Below are 26,942 nucleotides of genomic sequence, written 5' to 3' on the forward strand. Positions count from 1 at the left end.
ATGAACCAGCCAGGCACGAGGTTACTTGGTATGAAGCAACTGGACGTGAACCAACGAAGCACAAGCTTAGCTGACACTAACCAACTTGGTCAACTAGGCATGAGGCAAGCAGGTCTGTGCCAAATAAGCATGAGGCAATCTGGCACATGGCAAGAAGTCCTGAGCCAATCAGGCATGAAGCAAACAGGCATGAGCCAATCAAATACAAGCCAATCAAGTACAAGTCAGCCAGGCCTGAGTCAACTGCAACTAGGCCTGAGCCAATCAATCATGAGTCAACTAGGCCCGAGCCAATCAGGCACAAGCCAAACATGCATGAGCCAACTAGGAATGAAGCAGCCAAGCTTGAGGCAACCAGAAAGGAGCCAATCAAGCATGAGGCAACCAAGTGTGACTTCTTTTAGAGTAAGACCTGCGGAGGCTCAAGACTGCCCAGAAATCCTGCATCTAATTAAAGTAAGCTGCTTTCTCTTCATTCCATAGAGCTTCATGGCATTAGTTTAAGGCTGAGGGTACGGAAGGCATATTCTTTCTGAATCCTGCTACTGCTGCTAAGTCACTTTAGTCGTGTCCGACTCTGTGCGACCCCATAGACGGCAGCCCACCAGGCTCCTTCGTCCATCGGATTATCCAGGCAAGAACACTGGAGTGGGTTGCCATTTCCTCCTCCAATGCACGAAAGTGAAAAGTCAAAGTGAAGTTGCTCAGTCGTGTCCGACTCCCAGCTCTGTTAATTATGACTCATATATATAAATTAATGGAAGTTACTTAAGTTCTATAAGCTTCTGTTTTCACATCTAAAATCAAGATCATAATACTATCTATTCACAAGATTGTTGTAATGATTTAGAGTATAAAATGATTACATATTAATTGCTTGACTTATAGTAGGGGGCTTAAAAAATCAAGGGGGAACCAATTCATAGATATTTCAGGGACCTAATGTGTTATCCCTCCTGGGAAAATTTAACTTTAAAAAAGGATCTTCAATAAAAGGAATGCTTAACTCACATGAATGACCTGTCAGTGATAGAATTTCAAGCTAATAATAGCTAAGATTTTAGGATAGGGTATCTTTGTTTGAAGACCACACCTACTTGTGGAATCTCATGATTAACTGTCCAGAAACAATATTTGTCCACAACAATTTTTTTATGTATAATTTCAGACTGTTGTTTGACTACTGAAGCCCATCCACAGATATCCTCCTAAGAGTCCAAGGATCGGGGTTAAAATTTCTGATTTAAAAATTCATTTTAATTGTTTTCCTGGAATTCATCCCAGTGCAGTAAAAGGGACAAACAATTAGCCATAGCTACTGTGCTGGAGCTCTGTGGCACTCAAGGCAATCATTTATGTGACACACAACCTAAACAATTCCATATAAAAGCAGTTGGTTAGATGTTTTTAAAGGAATAAATATGTGGCTGGAACAAGGCACTCATAAAATATTTTTGTAATGGAACTGTTTCCATCTAATATATAATTTAAATTAGGCCAAGTTCCTGTTCCCTTGGATCATAGAATGTGTTTTCATGGGCAAAATAAAATACCGGAAGTTTTCGAGTGAAATCTGTCTGTCAAAATGATGCTAGGCCTGGTTACAGATCTGTAAGAAGTGGGTTATCTATCCTTCCATGCCTTCCATTCTATTCTATCCCCCCAGAGTTCCCACATAATTTCCCTAATTGGCATTAATCCACATGAGTAGGTCATCAATCAAAATACTATGCCCAACATGGTAATTATTCTCGAACCATATTTTTCCAGGTAGAAAATAATTTTAAAGAGCGTTTTTAGCTTAGTATCTGACATTCAGTTGGCAGTTAATAAAATTATTATTGAACAACAATGAATCTCTCTATCCAGAAAACTTACCTTCCTTATCTTTACAAAAAGGGCCCATTGTTATCACCAAGGGAAAAACATACCACTAGATTCTCTGACTTTAGTGAATCTGTATCTCTCAAGTTTCTAACCACATTTACTTTTGAATTTGCCTCTTGTGCCTAAATAAACACTATATGTTTCTTGGAAATAATTTAAATAATATTCACTGTAGAAAATAATAGAAAAGATAAATTATTCTGCATCACAGACATGAATATGATTCATTTGCTTTTACATGATCTTCTCTAATACATATGTATCTATTCATCCTAACTCGTATTCATTGCTAAGTTTGCAAGACATTCTCTTTGTAAATGAATTCATGAGAGTTTGCCATCATAATAACTCATTCCTTAACTGAAAGTTTTTCAGGTTTTACTTACTGTTCTGCCAAGAGTCTTAAAACTCTTCCAAGCATCTTTTGTATGCATCTGTTTTATCCTATTAATCACCACACCACAGCATTTTTTGGCGATCTAGCCACTTTATGGCTAGGCAGCCATAACTTCCTGCTTATCAGACTTTCCATTTAAAGCCTTTTTTAATGGTGGTTCTCAAAATGTGGTTTTTGGATAATTGGTGATCCATAAGAAGGACTGTGTACTGCTAATACTGATTTTTTGTTCATTATGTGAACATTGAGTATGTACTAGGGGAAGGCCATGTGCTAAGTACTATAAAGGATGTTGCTGCTTTTTAATCACTGTCATGTTCATCTCTTTTGTGATCCCATGGACTGTAGGCTCCTCTGTCCATGGGATTCTCTAGGCAAGAATACTGGAGTGGGTTGCAGTTTCCTTCTCCAAGTTATCTTACTAACGTAGGTATCAATCCTGTGTCTCCTGCACTGGCACGAACATTCTTTACCACTGAGCCACCTGGGAAGCTCCACTATAAAGGATATCAGGTTATTAAAATATAGTTGTTGCCCTCAAAGAACTTACAGTATCTTAGGGAAGGTGCTCAAAACAGCAGCCAAAATGCTCAAACTTCATTGGGTTCTGGTTGCACTGAGAATAAAATCCAAATTTCTTAGCAATGCTTTATATAATCTGGCCCTTGCTGTCTTCCTTATGTATTTTAAAGGCTTTTTCAATTATAAATTTAATGTGATTCCAGTCAAAATCTCCAAGAAGAATAAATGTGTGACCATTTCTAGAAAAATTCCAAAAAGAACAGTGATGAGTGGAGGTGATTCCTACCAGAAACTCTAAAGCTGTCAGTAATTAAAATATTATAGTAATCTATAAGTATAGATGCAGAGATAGATCACTGGAACAGAATGGAGAGTCTAGAAGTTCTCTTAGATATATATGTGAATATAGTACATAATAGGGTCTCCCTGGTGCCTTAGCAGTAAAAAATTTGCCTGCCAATGCAGGAGATGTGGGCTTGATGCCTGTGTTGGGAAGATTCCCTGGAGAAGGAAGTAACAACCCACTTCAGTATTCTTGCCTGGGATCTCTGGGATAATGTTAAATGCCCAAACCTTCGAATCATAGGAGTCCCAGAAGAAGAAGACAAAAAGAAAGACCATGAGAAAATATTTGAGGAGATAATAATTGAAAACATCCCTAAAATGGGGAAGGACATAATCACCCAAGTCCAAGAAACCCAGAGAGTCCCAAACAGGAAAAACCCAAGGCAAAACACCCCAAGGTACATATTAATCAAATTAACAAAGATCAACAACAAAGAACAAATATTAAAAGCAACAAGGGAAACACACACACACACACACACACACACACACACACACACAAGGGGATTCCCATAAGGATAACAGCTGATCTTTCAATAGAAACTCTTCAGGCGAGGAGGCAATGGCAGGACATACTTAATGTGATGAAAGAATATAACCTACAGCCCAGATTGCTGTAACCAGCAAGGATCTCATTAAAATATGAAGGATAAACCAAATGCTTTACAGACAAGCAAAAGCTGAGAGAATTCAGCACCACCAAACCAGCTCTCCAACAAATGCTAAAGGATCTTCTCTAGACAGGAAACACAGAAAGAGTGTATAAACTTGAACCCAAAACAACAAAATAAATGGCAACGGGATCATACTTATCAATAATTACCTTAAGTGTAGATGGGTTGAATGCCGCAACCAAAAGACAAAGACTGGTTGAATGGATATGAAAGCAAGACCCCTATATATCTTGTCTACAAGAGAGCCACCTCGAAACAAGGGACACATACAGACTGAAAGTGAAGAGGTGGAAAAAGATGTTTCACACAAATGAAGACCAAAAGAAAGCAGGAGTAGCAATACTCATATCAAATAAAATAGACTTTAAAACAAAGGCTATGCAAAGAGACAAAGAAGGATAGTACATAACGATAAAAGGATCAATCCATGAAGAAGATATAACAATTTTAAATATATATGCACCCAACATAGGAGCACCACAATATGTAAGACAAATGCTAACAAGTATGAAAGGGGAAATGAACAATAACACAATAATAGTGTGAGACTTCAGTACCCCAGTCACACCTATGGATAGATCAACTAAACAGAAAGTTAACAAGGAAACACAAACTTAAAATGATACAATAGACCATTAGAACTAATTAATATCTATAGGACCTTTCACCCCAAAACAATGAATTTCACCTTTTTCTCAAGTGCACATGGAACCTTCTCCAGGATAGATCACATCCTGGGCCATAAATCTAGCCTTGGTAAATTCAAAAAATTTGAAATCAATCCAAGCATCCTTTCTGACCACAATGCAGTAAGATTAGATCTCAATGACAAGACAAAAAACTATTAAAAATTCCAACATATGGAGGCTGAACAACACGCTGCTGAATAACCAAATAATCATAGAAGAAATTTTTAAAAAATCAAAATATGCATAGAAATGAAGGAAAATGAAAACACAACCACCCAAAAACGCGTGGGAAACTGTAAAAGCAGTGCTAAGGGGAAGGTTCATAGCAGTACAGACATATCTCAAGAAACAAGAAAAAAGTTAAATAAATAACCTTACTCTACACCTAAAGCAACTAGAAAAGGAAGAAATGAAGAACCCCAGGGTTAGCAGAAGGAAAGAAATCTTAAAAATTAGGGCAGAAATAAATGCAAAAGAAACAAAAGAGACCATAGCAAAAATCAACAAAGCCAAAAGCTGGTTTTTTGAAATGATAAATAAAATTGAAAAACCATTAGCCAGACTCATCAAGAAACAAAGGGAGAAAAATCAAATCAATAAAATTAGAAATGAAAATGGAGAGATCACAACAGACAACACAGAAATACAAAGGATCATAAGAGACTACTATCAACAATTATATGCCAATAAAATGGACAACGTGGAAGAACTGGACAAATTCTTAGAAAAGTACAACTTTCCAAAACTGGACCAGGAAGAAACAGAAAAACTTAACAGACCCAACACAAGCACGGAAATTGAAACTAATCAAAAATCTTCCAGCAAACAAAAGCCCAGGTCCAGATGGCTTCACAGCTGAATTCTACCAAAAATTTAGAGAAGAGCTAACACCTATCCTGCTCAAACTCTTCCAGAAGATTGCAGAGGATGGTAAACTTCCAAACTCATTCTATGAGGCCACCATCACCCTAATACCAAAACCTGACAAAGATCCCACAAAAAAAGAAAACTACAGGCCAATATCACTGATGAACATAGATGCAAAAATCCTTAACAAAATTCTAGCAATCAGAATCCAACAACACATTAAAAAGATCATACACCATGACCAAGTGGGCTTTATCCCAGGGATGCAAGGATTCTTCAATATCCACAAATAAATCAATGTAATACATCACATTAACGAATGGAAAAATAAAAACCATATGATTATCTCAATAGATGCAGAGAAAGCCTTTGACAAAATTCAACATCCATTTATGATAAAAACTCTCCAGAAAGCAGGAATAGAAGGAACATACCTCAACATAATAGAAGGTATATATGACAAACCCACAGAAAACATTATCCTCAATGGTGAAAAATTAAAAGCATTTCCTCTAAAGTCAGGAACAAAACAAGGGTGCCCACTTTCACCATTACTCTTCAACATAGTTTTGGAAGTTTTGGCCACAGCAATCAGAGCAGAAAAAGAAAGAAAAGGAATCCAAATTGGAAAAGAAGAAGTAAAACTCTCACTATTTGCAGATGACATGATCCTCTGCATAGAAAACCCTAAAGACTCCACCAGAAAATTACTAGAACTAATCAATGACTATAGTAAAGTTGCAGGATATAAAATCAACACACAGAAATCCCTTGCATTCCTATACACTAATAATGAGAAAACAGAAAGAGAAATTAAGGAAACAATTCCATTCACCATTGCAATGGAAAGAATAAAATACTTAGGAATATATCTCCCTAAAGAAACTAAAGACCTATATATAGAAAACTATAAAACACTGGTGAAAGAAATCAAAGAGAACACTAATAGATGGAGAAATATACCATGTTCATGGATTCGAAGAATCAACATAGTGAAAATGAGTATACTACCAAAGCAATTTATAGATTCAATGCAATCCCTATCAAGCTACCAACAGTATTCTTCACAGAGCTAGAACAAATGATTTCACAATTTGTATGGAAATACAAAAAACCTCGAATAGCCAAAGCAATCTTGAGAAAGAAGAATGGAACTGGAGGAATCAACCTACCTGACTTCAGGCTCTACTACAAAGCCACAGTTATCAAGACAGTATGGTACTGGCACAAAGACAGAAATATAGATCAATGGAACAAAATAGAAAGCCCAGAGATAAATCCACGCACATATGGACACCTTATCTTTGACAAAGGAGGCAAGAATATACAATGGATTAAAGACCATCTCTTTAACAAGTGGTGCTGGGAAATCTGGTCAACCACTTGTAAAAGAATGAAACTAGAACACTTTCTAACACCATACACAAAAATAAACTCAAAATGGATTAAAGATCTAAATGTAAGACCAGAAACTATAAAACTCCTAGAGGAGAACATAGGCAAAATACTCTCTGACATACATCACAGCAGGATCCTCTATGACCCACCTCCCAGAATATTGGAAATAAAAACAAAAATAAACAAATGGGACCTAATTAACCTTAAAAGCTTCTGCACCTCAAAGGAAACTATTAGCAAGGTGAAAATACAGCCTCCCGAATGGGAGAAAACAATAGCAAATGAAGCAACTGACAAACAACTAATCTCAAAAATATACAAGCAGCTCAACTCCAGAAAAATAAATGACCCAATCAAAAAATGGGCCAAAGAACTAAATAGACATTTCTCCAAAGAAGACATACAGATGGCTAAGAAACACATGAAAAGATGCTCAACATCACTCATTATCAGAGAAATGCAAATCAAAACCACTATGAGGTATCATTTCACACCAGTCAGAATGGCTGCAATCCAAAAGTCTACAAGCAATAAATGCTGGAGAGAGTGTGGAGAAAAGGGAACCCTCTTACACTGTTGGTGGGAATGCAAACTAGTACAGCCACTATGGAGAACAGTGTGGAGACTCCTTAAAACCTGGAAATAGAACTGCCTTATGATCCAGCAATCCCATTGCTGGGCATACACACTGAGGAAACCAGAAGGGAAAGAGATATCTGTACCCCGATATTCATCGCAGCACTGTTTATAATAGCCAGGACATGGAAGCAACCTAGATGTCCATCAGCAGATGAATGGATAAGAAAGCTGTGATACATATACACAATGGAGTATTACTCAGACATTAAAAAGAATACATTTGAATCAGTTCTAATGAGGTGGATGAACTGGAGCCCACTATACAGAGTGAAGTAAGCCAGAAAGAAAAACACCAATACAGTATACTAACACATAAATATGGAATTTAGAAAGATGGTAACAATAACCCTGTGTACGAGACAGCAAAAGAGACACTGATGTACAGAACAGTCTTATGGACTCTGTGGGAGAGGGAGAGGGTGGGAAGATTTGGGAGAATGGCATTGAAACATGTAAAATATCATGTATGAAACGAGTTGCCAGTCCAGGTTCAATGCACGATACTGGATGCTTGGGGCTAGTGCACTGGTACGACCCAGAGGGATGGTGTGGGGAGGGAGGAGGGAGGAGGGTTCAGGATGGGGAACACATGTATACCTGTGGCGGATTCATTTTTATATTTGGCAAAACTAATACAATTTTGTAAAGTTTAAAAATAAAAAAAATTTATAATTAAAAAAAAAGAAACAAGTAAAAAGTTAAATAAATAACCTAACTCTACACCTAAAGCAACTAGAAAAGGAAGAAATGAAGAACCCCAGGGTTAGTAGAAGGAAAGAAATCTTAAACATTAGGGCAGAAATAAATGCAAAAGAAACAAAAGAGACCATAGCAAGAATCAACAAAGCCAAAAGCTGGTTCTTTGAGAAGATAAATAAAGTTGACAAACTATTAGCCAGACTCATCAAGAAACAAAGGGAGCAAAATTAAATCAATAAATAAAGTTGACAAATTATTAGCCAGACTCATCAAGAAACAAAGGGAGAAAAATTAAATCAATAAAATTAGAAATGAAAATGGAGAGACCACAACAGAGAACACAGAAATACAAAGGATTATAAGAGACTACTATCAGCAACTATATGCCAATAAAATGGACAAAGTGGAAGAAATGAACAAATTCTTAAAAATACAACTTTCCAAAACTGAACCAGGAAGAAATATAAAATCTTAACAGATTCATCATAAGCAAAAAATTGAAACTGTAATGAGAAATCTTCCAGCAAAGAAAAGCCCAGGACCAGACAGTTTCACAGCTGAATTCTACCAAAAATTTAGAGAAGAGCTAACACCTATCCTGCTCAAACTCTTCCAGAAGATTGCAGAGGAAGGTAAACTTCCAAACTCATTCTATGAGGCCATCATCACCCTAATACCAAAACCTGACAAAGATGCCACAAAAAAAGAAAACTACAGGCCAATATCACTGATGAACATAGATGCAAAAATCCTTAACAAAATTCTAGCAATCAGAATCCAACAACTCATTAAAAAGATTGTACATCATGACCAAGTGGGCTTTATTCCAGGGATGCAAGGATTCTTCAATATCCATAAATCATTCAATGTAATGCACCATATTAACAAATTGAAAAATAAAAACCACATGATCATCTCAATATATGCAGAGAAAGCCTTTGACAAAATTCAACATCCATTTATGATAAAAACTCTCCAGAAAGCAGGAATAGAAGGAACATACCTCAACATAATAGAAGGTATATATGACAAACCCACAGCAAACATTATCCTCAATAGTGAAAACTTGAAAGCATTTCCTCTAAAGTCAGGAACAAGACAAGGGTGCCCAATCTCACCACTACTATTCAACATAATTTTGGAAGTTTTGGCCACAGGAATCAGAGCAAAAAAATAAATAAGAGGAATCCAAATTGGAAAAGAAGAGGTAAAACTCTCACTGTTTGCAGATGACATGATCCTCTACATAGAAAACCCTAAAGACTCCACCAAAAAATTACTAGAGCTAATCAGTGAATATAGTAAAGTTGCAGGGTATAAAATCAACACACAGAAATCTCTAATAATAAGAAAATAGAGAAATTAAGGAAATATTTCCATTCACCATTGCAACAACAACAACAACAAAAAAAATACCTAGGAATATATCTACTTAAATAAACAAAAGATCTATATATAGAAAACTATAAAACACTGGTGAAAGAAATCAAAGAGGACACTAATAGATGGAAAAATATACCATGTCCATGGATCAGAAGAATCAATATAGTGAAAATGAGTATAGTACCCAAAGCAATCTATAGATTCAATGCAATCCCTATCAAGCTACCAACGGTATTTTTCACAGAGCTAGAACAAATAATTTCACAATTTGTATGGAAATACAAAAACCTCAAATAACCAAAGCAATCTTGAGAAAGAAGAATGGAACTGGAGGAATAATCCTGCCTGACTTCAGGCTCTACTACAAAGCCACAGTCATCAAGACAGTATGGTACTGGCACAAAGACAGAAATATAGATCAATGGAACAAAATAGAAAGCCCAGAGATAAATCCACGCACATATGGACACCTTATCTTTGACAAAGAAGGCAAGAATATACAATGGAGAAAAGACAATCTCTTTAACAAGTGGTGCTGGGAAAACTGGTCAACCACTTGTAAAAGAATGAAACTAGAACATTTTCTAACACCATACACAACAATAAACTCATTATGGATTAAAGATCTTAACCTAAGACCAGCAACTATAAAACTCCTAGAGGAAAACATTGGCAAAACATTCTCTGACATAAATCACAACAGGATCCTCTATGACCCACCTCACAGAATACTGAAAAGAAAAGTAAAAATAAACAAATTGCACCTAATTAAAATTAAAAGCTTCTGCACAACAAAGGAAATTATAAGCAAGGTGAAAAGACAGCCTTAAGAATGGGAGAAAATAATAGCAAATGAAGCAACTGACAAAGAATTAATCTCAAATATATAAAAACAACTCCTGCTGCTCAATTCCAGAAAAATAAACAACCCAATCAAAAATGGGCCAAAGAACTAAACAGACATTTCTCCAAGGAAGACATACAGATGGCTAAGAAACACATGAAAAGATGCTCAACATCACTCATTATCAGAGAAATGCAAATCAAAACCACAATGAGGTACCATTTCACGCCAGTCAGAATGGCTGCTATCCAAAAGTCGACAAGCAATAAATGCTGGAGAGGGTGTGGAGAAAAGGGAACCCTCTTACCCTATTGGTGGGAATGCAAACTAGTACAGACACTATGGAGAACAGTATGGAGATTCCTTAAAAAACTGGAAATAGAACTGCCATATGACCCAGCAATCCCACTGCCGGACATACACACCGAGGAATCCAGAATTGAAAGAGACAGGTGTACCCCAATGTTCATTGCAACACTGTTTATAGTAGCCAGGACATGGAAGCAACCTAGATGTCCATCAGCAGAGGAATGGATAAGAAAGCAGTGGTACATATACACAATAGAGTATTACTCAGCCATTAAAAAGAATGCATTGAATCAGTTCTAATGAGGTGGATGAAACTGGAGCCTATTATACAGAGTGAAGTATGCCAGAAAGAAAAACACCAATACAGTATACTAATGCATAAATATGGAATTTAGAAAGATGGTAATGATAACTCTGTATGCAAGATAGCAAAGGAGACACAGATGTATAGAACAGTCTTTTGGACTCTGTGGGAGAGGGCAAGGGTGGGATGATTTGGAGAATGGCATTGAAACATGTATATTATCATATGTGAAGCGAATCGTCAGTCCAGGTTCAATGTATGATATAGGATGCTCGGTGCTGGTGCACTGGGATGACCCAGAGGGATAGTATGGGGAGGGAGGTGGGAAGGGGGTTCAGGATGCGGAAAACATGTACACCCGTGGTGAATTCATGTCAATGTATGGCAAAACCAATACAATATTTTAATGTAATTAGCCTCTAATTAAAATAAATAAATTTATGTTTAAAAAGTTTAAACAGTTTTGTGATAATTGGGGAAAAAAACAAATGTGAAATTCCACCTTCTTACACACAGATGAAAGCAAATTAATCAATTATTAATATATAGAACTTAAAACAGTTTGGTGGTTCCTAGAGGTGGGAGGTGGGGGTTGGGGAGATGGCTGAAGGTAGTTAAAGGGTAAAGACTTCCAAGTATAGGATAAATAAGCTCTGGGAATGTCATGTACAGTGGCTATAGTTATCAGAGAAGCCCATAGTTGACAAAACTGTAGTGCATATTTGAAAGTTATTAAGAGAGTTGATCTTAAAAGTTCTCATCACAAGAGATAAATTGTAACTATATGATGTCACTAATGTTAACTAAACTTATTGTGGCAATCATTTCACAGTGTATACATACATCAAATCATTATGTTGTGCACCTTGGACTAATACAATGTTATATGTTAATTATATCTCAAAAAAGAAAACTGGAAAAAAAATTAAGAAAGAAACAAAAGTCACTATTTTTATAATTCCAAAATGGTGATTGCCTTTCCAAATATGAGATCAAAACTGTGAAAAATTAATTTGAAGGTGTAGAAAAAATGATATTAAAAAGCCAAATAAATTCTAGTGTTAAATTGGAAAGAACACCTAATAAGCAAATACAACAGACTTCTCTGTAAAGTCTATGAAATTTATAATACATAGACTTTGTTATATCTACCTCGAATGCTCAGAGAACCTTTGGGCTTTACTTCCTGATTTCATTGTATTCAAAGCTAGTTACCTAGATAGTTACCTAGTTACATAGATAGACCTTCATAGGAGTGATGTATTGACATAGTTAATCTCTCTGTATATTTATTATCTTGTTGCATATGTTATTTTGAATTTTAAGTTTCTAGATGACTGGAGTTAAATCTGACTCACTTTTAATACTACCCACAACATCATAAGTTAATAAATGCTCAATAAAAACTTCATGATTATCATCTTAATAATTTGTTACTAGGAATCCCCTGGTAGTCTGCAGGTTAGGACTTGGTGCTTTTACTGCCATGACATGGATTGAATCCCTGTTTGGGGAACTTAAAGATCCTGCAGGTGTGCAGAATGCCCCCTTTTTTTTTTTTTCGTAATTAAATAATTTGTTACTAAACCATAAACTGAAAGTTTTCTCTATTTTGACAGGAATTGGCTGCCTGTGAAAACATGCTAGATGCAGTGAAGTTGACATCAAAGGGTAAGATGTTTCATGGTATTTTCAGAGCTAGAAAAAGAAACATGGCATAATGTATGCACAAAGCATTACTTGTACCTAGATATGTGGATGCTGCTGTCCTTGGTGCACAAAGAAACTGTCATTAATAGTATCTAGATGTACGGGGCAAAAACTCATATGAAATAATATTAATAGTTTTGCCAGTGCAGCAGAATATTATATTTTCCCCATTTTTAAATTATGAAATTTATAGTTAAGTCATCTTTACAGCAGCAATGGACTTCAACTTTCAATATATAAAATGAGAAGTGTAGTTGATCAAAGACAGAATAATTTAATGCCCAATATGTTAAAAGCAACATGACAGGATGAAATGGATAAAAACAAAATGACTTAAAACTATTTTCAAGGAATTTGCTACATTTGATAGCCAGCAATATTAATAGGCTCAATTCAATTCAGTTCAGTCGCTGAGTCGTGTCCGACTCTTTGAGACCTCATGAATCGCAGCACACCAGGCCTCCCTGTCCATCACCATCTCCCAGAGTTCACTCAGACTCATGTCCATCGAGTCAATGAAGCCATCCAGTCATCTCATCCTCTGTTGTCCCCTTCTCCTCCTGACCTCAATCCCTCCCAGCATTAGAGTCTATTCCAATGAGTCAACTCTTTGCATGAGGTGGCCAAAGTATTGGAGATTTAACCTCAGCATCAGTCCTTCCAATGAACACCCAGAACTGATCACCTTTAGCATGCACTGGTTGGATCTCTTTGCAGTTCAAGGGACTCTCAAGAGTCTTCTCCAATACCGCAGTTCAAAAGCATCTATTCTTTGGCGCTCAGCTTTCTTGACAGTCCAACTTTCACATCCATACATGACCACAGGGAAAACCATAACCTTGACTAGACGGACCATTGTCGGAAAAGTAACATCTCTGCTTTTCAATATGCTATCTAGGTTGCTCATAACTTTTCTTCCAAGGAGTAAGCATCTTTTAATTTCATGGCTGCAGTCACCATGTGTAGTAATTTTGGAGCCCAAAAAATAAAGTCTGACACTGTTTCCACTGTTTACTCATCTATTTGCCATGAAATGATGGTACCAGATGGCATGATCTTCGTTTTCTGAATGTTGACCTTTAAGTCAACTTTTTCACTCTCCTCTTTCACCTTCATCAAGAGGCTTTTTAGTTCCTCTTCACTTTCTGCGATAAGGGTGGTGTCATCTGCATATCTGAGGTTATTGATATTCTCCTGACAATCTTGATTCCAGCTTGTGCTTCTTCCAGCCCAGCGTTTCTCATGATGTACTCTGCATAGAAGTTAAATAAGCAGGGTGACAATATACAGCCTTGACATATTCCTTTTCCTATTTGCAACCAGTCTGTTGTTCCATGTCCAGTTCTGACTGTTGCTTCCTGACCTGCATATAGGTTTCTCAAGAGGCAGGTCAGGTGGTCTGGTATTCCCATCTCTTTCAGAATTTCCCACAGTTTATTGAGATCCACTCAGTCAAAGGCTTTGGCATAGTCAATAAAGCAGAAATAGATGTTTTTCTGGAACTCTCTTGCTTTTTCAATGATCCAGAGGATGTTGGCAATTTGATCTCTGGTTCCTCTGCCTTGTCTAAAACCAGCTTGAACATCTGGAAGTTCATGGTTCACATATTGCTGAAGCCTGGCTTGGAGAATTTTGAGCATTACTTTAATAGCATGTGAGATGAGTGCAATTGTGTGGTAGTTTGAGCATTCTTTGGCATTGCCTTTCTTTGGGATTGGAATGAAAGCTGACCTTTTCCAGTCCTGTGGCCACTGCTGAGTTTTCCAAATTTGCTGGCATATTGAGTGCAGCACTTTCACAGCATCATCTTTCAGGGTTTGAAATAGCTCAACTGGAATTCCATCACCTCCACTAGCTTTGTTTGTAGTGATACTTTCTAAGGCCCAATTGACTTCACATTCCAGGATGTCTGGCTCTAGGTCAGTGATCACACCATCATGATTATCTTGGTCATGAATGTCTTTTTCGTTGGCTAGTTTAGTTCAATTGCTCAGTTGTGTTTGACTCTTTGTGACCCCATGGACAGCAGCAAGTCAGGTTTGCCTATCCATCACCAACTCCTGGAACTTGCTCAAACTCACATCCATTGAGACAGTGGTCCCATTCAAACATCTTAACCTCTGTCATCCCCTTCCCCTCCTGCCTTCAGTCTTTCCCAGCATCAGGTTCCTCAGATCAGGTGGCCAAAGTTTTGGAGTTACAGCTTCAGCATCAGTCCTCTCAAAGAATATTCAGGACTGATTTCCTTTAGGATGGCCTGGTTGAATCTCCTTGCAGTCCAAGGGACTCTCAAGAGTCTTTTCCAACACCACATTTCAGAAGCAGCAATTCTTCTGTGCTCAGCTTTCTTTATATTCCAACTCTCACATCCATGCATGACAACTGGAAAAACCATAGTTTTGACAAGATGGACCTTTGTTGGCAAATTAATGTCTCTGCTTTTTAATATGCTGTCTAGGTTGGTCATAGCTTTTCTTCGAAGGAGCAAGCTTCTTTTAATTTCATGGCTGCAATCACCATCTGCAGTGATTTTTGGGAACCCAAGAAATTAAAGCCTATAACTGTTTCCATTGTTTCCCCATCTATTTGCCATGAAATGGTGGGGCCAGATGCCATGATCTTCATTTTTTGAATGTTGAGTTTTAAAGTCAACATTTTCACTCTCCTCTTTCACTTTTATCAAGACACACTTTAGTTCCTCTTTGATTTCTGCCATTAGGGTGGTGTCATCTGCATATCTGAAGTTATTGATATTTTTCCAGGCAATCTTGATTCCAGTTTGTGCTTCATCCAGCTTGGTATTTTGCATGGTGTACTTTGCTTATTAGTTAAATAAGCAGGGTGACAATATATAGCCTTAAAGTCCTCCTTTCCCCTTTTAAAACCGGTCTGATGTTCCATGTCCAGTTCTAACAGTTGCTTCTTGACCTGCATACAGATTTCTCAGAAGGCAGGAAAGGTGATCTGGTATTCCAGTCCCTTGGAGATTTTCTCACAGTTTGTTGTGATCCACACAGTCAAATGCTTTATTGTAGTCAATAAAGAAGTAGATGTTTTTCTGGAATTCTCTTGCTTCTTCTATGATTCAGTGGATGTTGGTGATTTGATCTCTGGTTCCTCTGCCTTTTCTAAATCCAGCTTGAACATCTGAAATTTCACAGTTTACATACTGTTAAAGCCTGGCTTGGAGAATTTTGAGCATTACTTAACTAGCGTGTGAGATGAGTGCAATTGTGCAGTAGTTTGAGCATTCTTTGGCATTGCCTTTCTTTGGGATTGGAATGAAAACTGACCTTTTCCAGTCCTGTGGCCACTGCTGAGTTTTCCAAATTTGCTAGCATATTGAGTGAAGCACTTTCACAGCATCATCTTTTAGCATTTGAATAGCTCAACTGGAATTCCATCACCTCCACTAGCTTTGTTTGTAGTGATGCTTCCTAAGGCCCACTTGACTTCACATTCCAGGATATCTGGCTCTAGTTGAGTAATCACAGCATCATGATTATCTGGGTCATGGAGATCTTTTTTTGTATAGTTCTTCTGTGTATTCTTGCCACCTCTTCTTAATATCTTCTGTTTCTGTTAGGTCCATACCATTTATGTCATTTATTGTGCCCATCTTTGCATGAAATGTTCCCTTGGTATCTCTAATTTTCTTGAAGAGATCTCTAGTCTTTCCATTCTATTGTTTTCCTCTATTTCTTTGCATTGATCACTGAGGAAGACTTTCTTATCTGTCCTTGCTATTCTTTGGAATTCTGCATCTTTCTTTTTCTCCTTTGCCTTTAGCTTCTCTTCTTTTCACAGCTATTTGTAAGGCTTTCTCAGACAACCATTTTGCTTTTTTTGCATTTCTTTTTCTTGGGGATGGTCTTGATCCCTGCCTCCTGTACAATGTCACAAACCTCCGTCCATAGTTCTTCAGACTCTATCTATCAGATCTAATCCCTTTAATCTATTTGTCACTTTCAGTGCATAATCGTAAGGGATTTGATTTAGGTCATACCTGACTGGTCTAGTGGTTTTACCTACTTTCTTCAATTTAAGTGTGAATTTGCAATAAAGAGTTCATGATCTGAGCCACAGTCAGCTCCTGGTCTTGTTTTTGCTGACTGTATAGAGCTTCTCCATTTTTGGCTGCAAAGAACATAATCAGTCTGATTTCAGTGTTGACCATCTGGTGATGTCCATGTGTTGCATTGTCTCCCATGTTGTTGGAAGATGATGTTTGCTATGACTAGTGTGTTCTCTTGGCAAAACTCTATTAGCCTTTGCTCCACATCATTTCGTACTCCAAGGCTAAATTTGCCTGTTACTCCAGGTATCTCTTGACACCCTACTTTTGCATTCCTCTCCCCTATGATAAAAATGACATCTTTTTTGGGTGTTAGTTCTAGAATGTCTTGTAGGTCTTCATAAAATCTACAAGAGGATGAATTAGAACATTTTATGCAGGGAATGAGAGAAGAAATGAAATGATTAAAGTGTACAGTCCCTGACTTACATATAGTATGACTTTAGGATTTTTGGACTTTATAATGGTTGAAAAGAAGTACACATTCAATAGAAACTGTACCTCATATTTGGAAGTTTCTCCTTTACCTGGGCTAGCTATATGGATAAAATGCTTTCTTATGATGCTAGGCCGAAGCAGTGAGCTGCAGCTCCTTGTCAGTGTTGTGATCATGAGGGTAAATAACTGATACATTTACAACCATTCTGTACCCGTACAGCCATTCTGTTTTCACTCAGTATTCAATAAATTACACGAGATACTCAATACTAAAGTATTCTAAAATAGGCTTTGTGTTAGATAATTTTGCCCCACTCTAGGTTAGTGTAAGGGCTTCTTCTGTGGCATTAGTGGTAAAGAACCTGCCTGGCAATGCAGGAAATAATAAGATGTGTGTTCAATCCCTGGGTCAGGAAGATCCCCTGGAGAAGGATATGGCAACCCACTCCAGTATTATTGCCTGGAGAATCCCATGGACAGAGGAGCCTAGCGGGCTGCAGTCCATAGGGTCACAAAGAGTCGGACCCAACTGAAACGACTTAGCATGCAGGCTAATCTAAGTGCTCTCAGCAGGTTTAAGGTAGTGAAGTGAAAGTCATTCAATCGTGTCTGACTCTTTGCGACCCCATGGACTATAAAATCCATGGTATTCTCCAGGCCAGAATACTGGAGTGGGTAGCTGTTCCCTTCTCCAAGTGATCTGCCTAACCCAGGGATCAAACCCAGGTCTCCAACATTGCAGGCAGATTCTTTATCAGCTGAGCCACAAGGGAAACCCAAGAATACTGGAGTGGGTAACCTATCCCTTTTCCAGTGGATCTTCCCGACCCAGGAATCGAAGCGGGGTCTACTTCATTGCAGGCAGACTCTTTACCAGCTGAGATACCAGGGAAGCCCCAGGTTTAAGGTAGGTTTAGGTTTAGGCTAAACTATGATGCTCAATAGTTTGAATATATTAAATGCATTTTTGATTTTTTGACATTTTCCACTTATGATTGGTTTATCAGGATATAACCCTATCTTAGGTCAAGTGAAGTCTTGACCTAGATAAAATTACACACTTGGAATTCCAAATGAATTTGAGCATCAGCTTCATCACTCCTGTGAAAGAGGATGTTAGAATATTTATTGAGATGACAGTGAATCTTCAGATCACTTTGGATAATATTGACATCTTAACAATGTTAATTTAAATCTTGTCTATGAACACAGGATAACTTTTAACTTTTTTAGGTCTTTAATTTCTTTCAGCAATGTTTTATAGTTTTTTGTATGTATTTCACCTCCTTGGGTAGATTTATTTCTAGGTATTTAGTTATTTTTTAGGGGTGGTTGTAAATGGAATTGCTTTTTAAATTGACTTTTTGGTTTGTTCTTTGCTGGTGTATAGCAATACAAATGATTTTTGTTTGTTGATCTTGTAGCCAGCAACTTTGCTGAATTTGTGTTAGTAGCTTTCCTTTGGATTCTTTGGGATGGTCTATAAGTAGGCTTATGTCATCAGAAGATAAGGGCTTCCCAGGTGGTGTTAGTGATAAAGAACTTGCCAATGCAGGAAACGTGAGATGATCCCTTGGAAAAAGGCGTGGCAAACCACTCTAGTATTCTTGCCTGGATAGAGATCGTTTTACCTCTTCCTTTCTTATTGGGATGGCTTTTATTTCTTTTTCTTGTATAATATCTCTAGCTATAACTTCCAGTGCAATGTTGAATAGCAATGTTGAGACTGGGCATCCTGTCAGTTGCCTTTTCTGTAACAATTGAGATGGTCCTATGCTCTTTTTCCCCCTTTGTTCTGTTAACACGATTGATTTCCTTATACTGAACCATCCTTTCATTCCTAGGATGAATCACACTTGGTCATAGTGAATGATCCTATTAATATGCTGTTGGGTTCAATTTGCTATTAATATTTTGTTGAGTACTTTTGCATCTGTATTAATAAGGGATATTGGTCTTTAATTTTCTTGTGATGTCTTTCTCTGTATTTGGTATCAGAATAATGTTGACTTCATAAAATGAGTTAGAAAAAGTTCCCTCCTCTTCAATTTTTGGGGAAGAGTTTGAGAAAGATTGGTGTTAATTCTTTAAATGTTTGGTAGAATTCCCCAGTGAAACCATCTGGTGGTCCCTGACTTTTCTTTGTTGGGAGATTTTTTATTATTATTATTGATTCAAATTCTTGTTATAGTGCTGTTTAGATTTTATTTCTTCTTGAATTCATAAGTTTCAAGGAATCTGTTCATTTCTTTTTGGCTATCTAATTTGTTGGTGTACAATTCACAGTACTTATAATCCTTTTTATCTCTGTAAGGTCAGTGGATTTTAATTATCTGCCATCTTTTTTTTTTTTTTCCCTCTCTCTCTTTTTCAGTCTACCTATAAATCTGTTGACTTTTTCAAATAACCAAATTTTGGTTCCATCGACTTTCTTATTGCATTTCTATCTTCTATTTAATTTAATCTCCTTTCTAATCTTTATTGTCTTCTTTCTGCTAGTTCTGGTTACTAAGGTGTTAGAATAAGTTATTGCTTGAAGCCTTTCTTTTCTTTCTTTCTTTTTTTTAATGTTGGCATTTCCAACTATAAGTTCCCCTCTGAGCACTTCTTTCACTGAATCTCATAAGTTTTATATGTTGTGTTTTCCTTCTCATTCATTTCTTTTTTTCTGATTTTTCTTTTTACTTCTACTTAGCCATTAGTTGTTTGAGTGTATTGTTTAATTTCCACATATTTGTGAATTTCCTAGTTTCCTTCTGTTGATTTCTAGTTTCAATCTATTGTGATTGGAAAAGATACTCTGTATGGTTTTGACCTTTCAAAATGTATTAACACTTGATTTTTGGCCTAACATGTGGTCTATCCTTAAAAAAAAAAAAAAAAGAGAAAGTTCAATAAAAATGTGTATATGTTTTTGGGTCACGTGTAATACTTCTGTTAGGGGTCCAGTTGTTCTATAGCTTTGTTCATATAATCTATCAATATTAATGTATTTATCATTGTTCTGGTTGTTCAGTATATTATTGAAATTGATGTCATGAAGTTCCCTACTATTATTTTAGAGCAGTCTCTATCTTCAATTCTGTCAATATTTGCTTCATATACTTCGGAGCTCTGATGTTTGGTGCATAAGTGTTTATAAATGTTATATCTTCTTGCTGAATTGAACTTTCTATCATTATTTAATATCCTTCTCTCCTGTAACATTTTTCTACTTAAAGTCTATTTTGTGTTATATTAGTACAGCCATTCCAGCTTTTTTTTTTGGTTACTATTTGCATTAAATGTCTTTTTCCTTCATTTCACTATCAACCTTCTTGTGTTTATTAAAATTATTTTTATTTTAAAAATATTTTAATTGGTGGATAATTACTTTACAATATTGTGATGGCTTATGCCATATATCAACATGAATCAGCCATAGGCATATATGTGACCCCTCCCTCTTGAATCTCTCTCCCTCCTCCCTCCCCACCCCATCCCTCCAGGTTATCACAGAGCACCAGCTTTGGTTACCTGCATAGAACCTATTATACAGAGTGAAGTAAGTCAGAAAGACAAATGTTGCATACTAAGCATATATATAGAATCTAGAAATTTATTTTTAATTGGAGGATAATTGCTTTACAATGTTGTGTTGATTTCTGCCATACAGCAACAGCAATCAATACTATATATTCTTGTTTTTGTTTTTGTTTTTAATCTAGAGTCTCTTATAAGGGTTTCCCTAGTGGCCCAGTTGGTAAAGAGTCTGCCTGCATTGTGGGAGAGTTGGGTTCAATCCCTGGCTTGGGAACATCCCCTGGAGAAGGAAATGGCAACCCACTCCAGTATTCTTGTCTGGAGAATTCCATGGACAGAGGAGCCTCGTGGGCTACAGTCCATGGGGTCACAAAGAGTTGGACTTGACCTTTTTAATAGTCAGTCTCTTATAGATAGCATATAGTTGGGTCATGCTTTTTTTTTAAAATCCATTCTGCTAATCTCTGTATTTTGATTAGGACATTTAATCCACTTATATTTAAAGTAATTACTGACAAGGAGGGACTTCTGACATTTTCCCATTTGTTTTCTATATAGTTTTTGGTCCTTCATTTCCACATTTCTACCTTCTTTTTATTTTTGCAGTAAAATGTTTTGATTCTCTTCTCATTTCCTTAGGTGTATATTCTATAGATATTTTCTTTGATGTTATCACAGGGATTATATTTATTAAGTTGGCTAAAAATATTTGTTCAGGTTTTATGGAAAAACCCAAATGACCTTTTGGCCAACTCAATAACATCTAAAAGTTGTAATAGTAAAATTTGTATTTATATTAGCTTAATGTCAATAGTGTGCAAAAACTCTTCCCTTATATATCTCCATTCCCCCTTTTTAAGTTATTGATGTCACAGATTACATCTTCATACATTGTGTGCCCAAGAACAAACATTAATGACTAATTTTATGCACTTGTCTTTTAAATCATGTAGAAAATATAAAGTAGAACTATAAATAAATTTGAGGTAACACTAATTTTTTATAATTGCTCATATGTTTACCTTTAACTAGGCACCATTATCTTTATTTCTTCATATGGCTTTGAGTTATTACCTATTTTCCTTCCATTTCAACCTGAAGGACTCCTGAAAGACTCCATTTCGTGCAGGGCAGGCCTAGTGATAATGATTTCTTCAGCTTCTTCTTCTTCTTCTTTTTTTTTTTTAGTTTGGTGGAGAACTGGGGATATCTTAATTTCTCCCTCATTTTTGAAGGATTTTTTGGTGCATATAGAATTCTTAGTTAAGTTTCTGCACTCTTCCTCTCCTCCCCTGTCCTCTGTACTGGCTGCCAAGGTTTCTGATGAGAAATCAGATGATAATCTTATTGAGGATCCATTGTATGTGACAAGCTATTTCTGTCTTGCTGCTTTCAAGATTTTCTCTTTAATTATGTGTTTTGGTATTGATCTTTTGGGGCTTATACTACTTGGAGTTTGTTGAACTTGGATTTGTAAAATGATATATTGCATCCAATTTGGGAAGTTTCCAGTCATTATTCAAATATTCTTTTTTCCTTACTTTCTCTCTTCTCCTTCTGAGAGTCCCATAATACATATGTTGGTGTGCTTGATGGTGTTACACAGATACCTTAGGCTTTTTACTTTTCTTCATCTTTTTTTTTTTTTGTTTCCTCAGACTTGATAATTTAAATTATCCTATCTTTAAGTTCATTGATTCTTTTTTCAGCTTGCTTAGAAATTTGGATTTTGAACCCCTGCAGTGCACTTCTATTATACTTTTCAGCTTCAGAATTTTTTGGTGGGGATTATTCTTTATAATTTCTATTTCTTTACTGATATTTATACTTTGTTTATACATCTTTTTCCTTTGTGCATGTCTCCCTTTAGCTATTTGAGTACATTTAAGACAGTTGTTTAAAAGTGTTTGTTGATGATCGAGTGGGTGGGGGTAGTTGGAAGCCACCACTAGGCTGATGGCTGAATTTCACCAAAATTAACTGCAATTTATCAGTCAAGCTGTCCTCTGGAAGCTGCAAGTACACAGCAAAAGAGACACTGATGTATAGAACAGTCTTATGGACTCTGTGGGAGAGGGAGAGGGTGGGAAGATTTGGGAGAATGGCATTGAAACATGTAAAATATCATGTATGAAACGAGATGCCAGTCCAGGTTCGATGCACGATACTGGATGCTTGGGGCTAGTGCACTGGGACGATCCAGAGGGATGGTATGGGGAGGGAGGAGGGAGGAGGGTTCAGGATGGGGAACACATGTATACCTGTGGTAGATTCATTTTGATATTTGGCAAAACTAATACAATTATGTAAAGTTTAAAAATAAAATAAAATTTAAAAAAAAATAAACTCTAGTTCCAAAATATTCACTTTAGGCAGTTTATGCCTGTACAATTGTTGTACACGTGAAGAAAGGAATTCTGGGATTGCCAACTCCACTATCTTCCTTCTCTTTACTCTAAACTTTCTAATATATTTTATGTGAATCAATATTTCAGATTTACTCAGGGATGGCTTTGGGGACAATCCCCTTTTCTACTGTCTGATTGCAGAAGTACAGAATCATCAAAAACCATCAGGTAAAATAAACTTCCATTTTTCAATTTAATCAAGAGTATATTTTCTCTACCCTGAAAACAAAGTACAGTTTGATAGCATACAGTTACTCTTAAGCCAAGGAGATGAGTGTAAGTACATAAACTAAGTCTTGCTTTCTGAAAGAGAAAATGTGTGGTATGTATTTATGTTGGACTTCCCAGGTGGCACTAGTGGTAAAGAACCAGCCTGCCAATGCACAAGACATGAGAAACAGGTTCAATCCCTGGGTCAGGAAGATCCCCTGGAGAAGGATATGGCAACCTACTCCAGTATTCTTGCCTGGAGAATCTCATGGACAGAGGAGCCTGGTGGGCTACAGTCCATGGGGTCACAAAGAGTCGGACAAAACTGAAGTGACTTAGTATACAGCACACATGCATTTATGTTTGTATATGCATAGAAACAAATTAGGAAGAATGTACTCCACACTGTTAAAAGATGGGTTAGCTCTTAAATGTTGTATTATAAGGACTTAAACCTTCTTTATTACATATTTCTGTATTTAAAATTTTGGCCAGCAAGCTTTTATTACTTTAATAGATAAAAATAAACACAAAGATATTCCATTTTGGAGGAAAGAACATTGTAAGATTCAATGATTTAACTTCTTTATACCCTATCTTTCCTCTTCCTAGGTAAAGTGACTGTTGGATTTGCCATGTACTACTTTACTTACGACCCCTGGATTGGCAAGTTACTTTACCTAGAGGACTTTTATGTCATACAAGCTTACCGAGGTCAGGTAACACATAGTATTACTTATATTTTAAAAATTAAAATGGTATATTTAAAGGAGTTTTAGTATAAATATGCTGTTTAAGTTAGTTTATGTAAATACTTTCTATTTCATTAGACTGATTACTATCCTAGTTATCCTAGCATATGGTGTGGTGAAGACTCAATCACAGATTAGAAAAGATTTATTAGTTCCCATCAAGGCTTGAATAAGCCAAGTTATCATAGCTATATTTTTATCTTTTTTTTTTTGTTTTCTTTTTTTTTTAAGCTATTTTTTTAATCTCTAAAACATGCTTTTATATTTTGTGTTGATTTGTCTAAAATGAATAAGAAATATATTCCGTGATAAGATGATAGTGACAAGGACTCATTTCCTCTTCACTGATCTTTAAAATAAATCCAAAGTCTTTTCCATTACCTTTGGAACCACATTCCATTTCGGAAAAAGAGATATGGAAAGCATTCATGAGCTGAATTTCAACACAAGCTATTATGAATATGTAACAACCAGATAACAGGCTTTAAACTAAAGCAAACAAATTGTTAAGTGGAATTTTTCAACATTTTTTTTCGTTTTGTATTATCTATTGAAAAGGTCTAGGTATTGGAGCTGAAATGCTGAAGAGGCTAAGTCAGGTATACATTACAGTTACTATTGTTATTCTATATGTTATCCTTTTCTTCATCAAATGTTATTATTTAACATTGCATAGATACTTTATCTTAACATCAAAACATAATCTCAAAATATACTTAATTTTTTCCCAATTAAACAGGTTTTCAAATTAGGTCTTATTTGACATGTTTAAAAGCTGATATAATCCACAACCACATTATATACCCTTTTGCTACAAAGCAGAAGCAAGCAAAAGGGAGATTAGAAGGCAATTTACCCATAAAATGTGTCTACAGTATGAATATGCTGCTGCTGCTAAGTCGCTTCAGTCGTGTCTGACTCTGTGCGACCCCATAGACGGCAGTTCCCCAGGCTCCCCCATCCCTGGGATTCTCCAGGCAAGAACACTGGAATGGGTTTGCATTTTCTTCTCCAATGCATGATAGTGAAAAATTAAAGTGAAGTCGCTCAGTCATGTCCGACTCTTAGCGATCCCATGGACTGCAGCTTACCAGTCTGCTCCGTCCATGGGATTTTCCAGGCAAGAGTACGGGAGTGGATTGCCATATCTTTGCCACAGTATAAAAAGATTCTTTTGCATTTCAGAAATACATATAGGTTAACTTTTTCTGTAGAATAAAGAAAAAAAGCTGAATTTATTTTGGACTTCTAAAGAAAGGGTTTTAAAACTCAACAGTACATTTTTTATTTTTACAGATTTAGAGAACTCCAAGAGATAACTATTGCATTATTATTTGGAAGTATTTTACACACACACACAGTGCCTTGCATATAGTAGATTTTCCATAAAATAAATGTGATAATGAAGATTATACTTTTAAATAAAAGTAATGTCTGTTTGTTTTTAAACAGATAGCCATCAGAAGGCAGTGTAACTGCATGCACTTTCTTGTCGTCATTTGGAACCAGGCTTCTATCGACTACTACACTCGTCGAGGGGCTTTAGACCTTTCTTCCGAGGAGGGCTGGCATCTGTTCAGGTTTAACAGAGAAGAACTCATGGACATGGCAGGGGAAGAGTGAAAGGTGACTTATCACTTGTCCCAATATAGGCTCCAACATCTGAATGTTAACAACTTGTCCCAATATAGGCTTCAACATCTGAATGTCGCCTAAATCCAACAGCAATTTGACTGTCGTATAATACAGCAAGTGAACAAACTCTGGCTTCAGCAGATCTTTGAAACAGATTTTGTAGATACAACTTGCCATTATCTGAATTAACATACTAATGGTTAGTAGCAGAGCTGATAACCCAAAAGAGAAGATAATTCAAAAATAACTTATACTTGGCTTTAGGATATTTATTTTTCTACTTACTGTATCCTATGAAATTTCAAATGCTTATATTTTCATATTGTAACACATCTGAAATTTGGATAAATATTATGATCAACTGGCAACACTTTTCCCTTTGAGGTCTTGGATTTGATGAAATACTGTACATTTGGTCACAAACAGATCTGAGGTAAAAAAAAATATATAAAATGCTAAAGCTAAATTATGAAAAGCTTACCTATGAATAACTAGTAAATGAACTGCTTTCCCAACTTGAGCAGATCAAGGACCACTGCCTTGACTTCATCTTGGAACTACATTACATCTCTGTCTTTATCTTGGAACTAAATTCTATCTCTGAGAAACCAACTTTTGTTGTAACTATCTTAGGGAAGATATTACATAGTACACTGTATCTGTGTATGTTTCTATCCTTTCTAGTAGGATATAAGCCTTTTGATAGAATTATAATTATTTTTTCACCCTATATTACAACCACCATGTGAGTACCTACTACATACTAGGTATTATGGGTATAAAAGCTATGAAGTGAAAGTGAAAGTCGCTCAGTTGTGTCCACCTCTTTGTGACCGTATGGACTATAGCCCATCAGGCTCCTCTGTGGAATTCTCCAGGCAAGAATACCAGAGTGGGCAAGTTGCCATGAGCTTCTCCAGGGGATCTTCCCAACCCAGGGATCGAACCCAGGTCTCCTGCACTGCAGGCCAATCCTTCACCATTTAAGCTACCTGAGAAGCCCATTTAAAAAGCTATACAAAGATGATTCAGTTATACCACAAGGAGCCTTGTAAATTTAAAAAAAAAAAAAAAAAAAACTAATCTAGTTTTAGTTTTTATTTATTTTAATTAGAGGCTAATTACTTTACAATATTGTATTGGTTTTGCCATACATCAACAGGTGTACACGTGTTCCCAATCCTGAACACCCCTCCCACCTCCCTCTGGGTCATCCCAGTGCACCAGCCTCAAGC

At 36.5% G+C, this 26,942-nt stretch overlaps 2 protein-coding genes across 4 annotated transcripts in view; one reads left to right on the forward strand and one right to left on the reverse strand.

Moving 5' to 3' along the window:
* Window positions 1–25,789, forward strand: SATL1 (spermidine/spermine N1-acetyl transferase like 1). Its single transcript, XM_070784086.1, has 6 exons — window positions 1–456; window positions 12,577–12,628; window positions 23,198–23,278; window positions 23,933–24,034; window positions 24,631–24,671; window positions 25,525–25,789. Exons 1-6 carry the CDS (start codon window positions 1–3, stop codon window positions 25,693–25,695), a joined length of 903 nt encoding a protein of 300 aa, XP_070640187.1. The 3' UTR covers window positions 25,696–25,789.
* The window catches only part of APOOL (apolipoprotein O like), a 139,984-nt gene that overhangs the window by 572 nt on the left and 112,470 nt on the right, over window positions 1–26,942 (reverse strand). The window lies entirely within an intron of this gene.

The sequence above is a fragment of the Bos indicus genome, chromosome X, assembly GCF_029378745.1.
Source record: "Bos indicus isolate NIAB-ARS_2022 breed Sahiwal x Tharparkar chromosome X, NIAB-ARS_B.indTharparkar_mat_pri_1.0, whole genome shotgun sequence".
NCBI lineage: Eukaryota > Metazoa > Chordata > Mammalia > Artiodactyla > Bovidae > Bos > Bos indicus.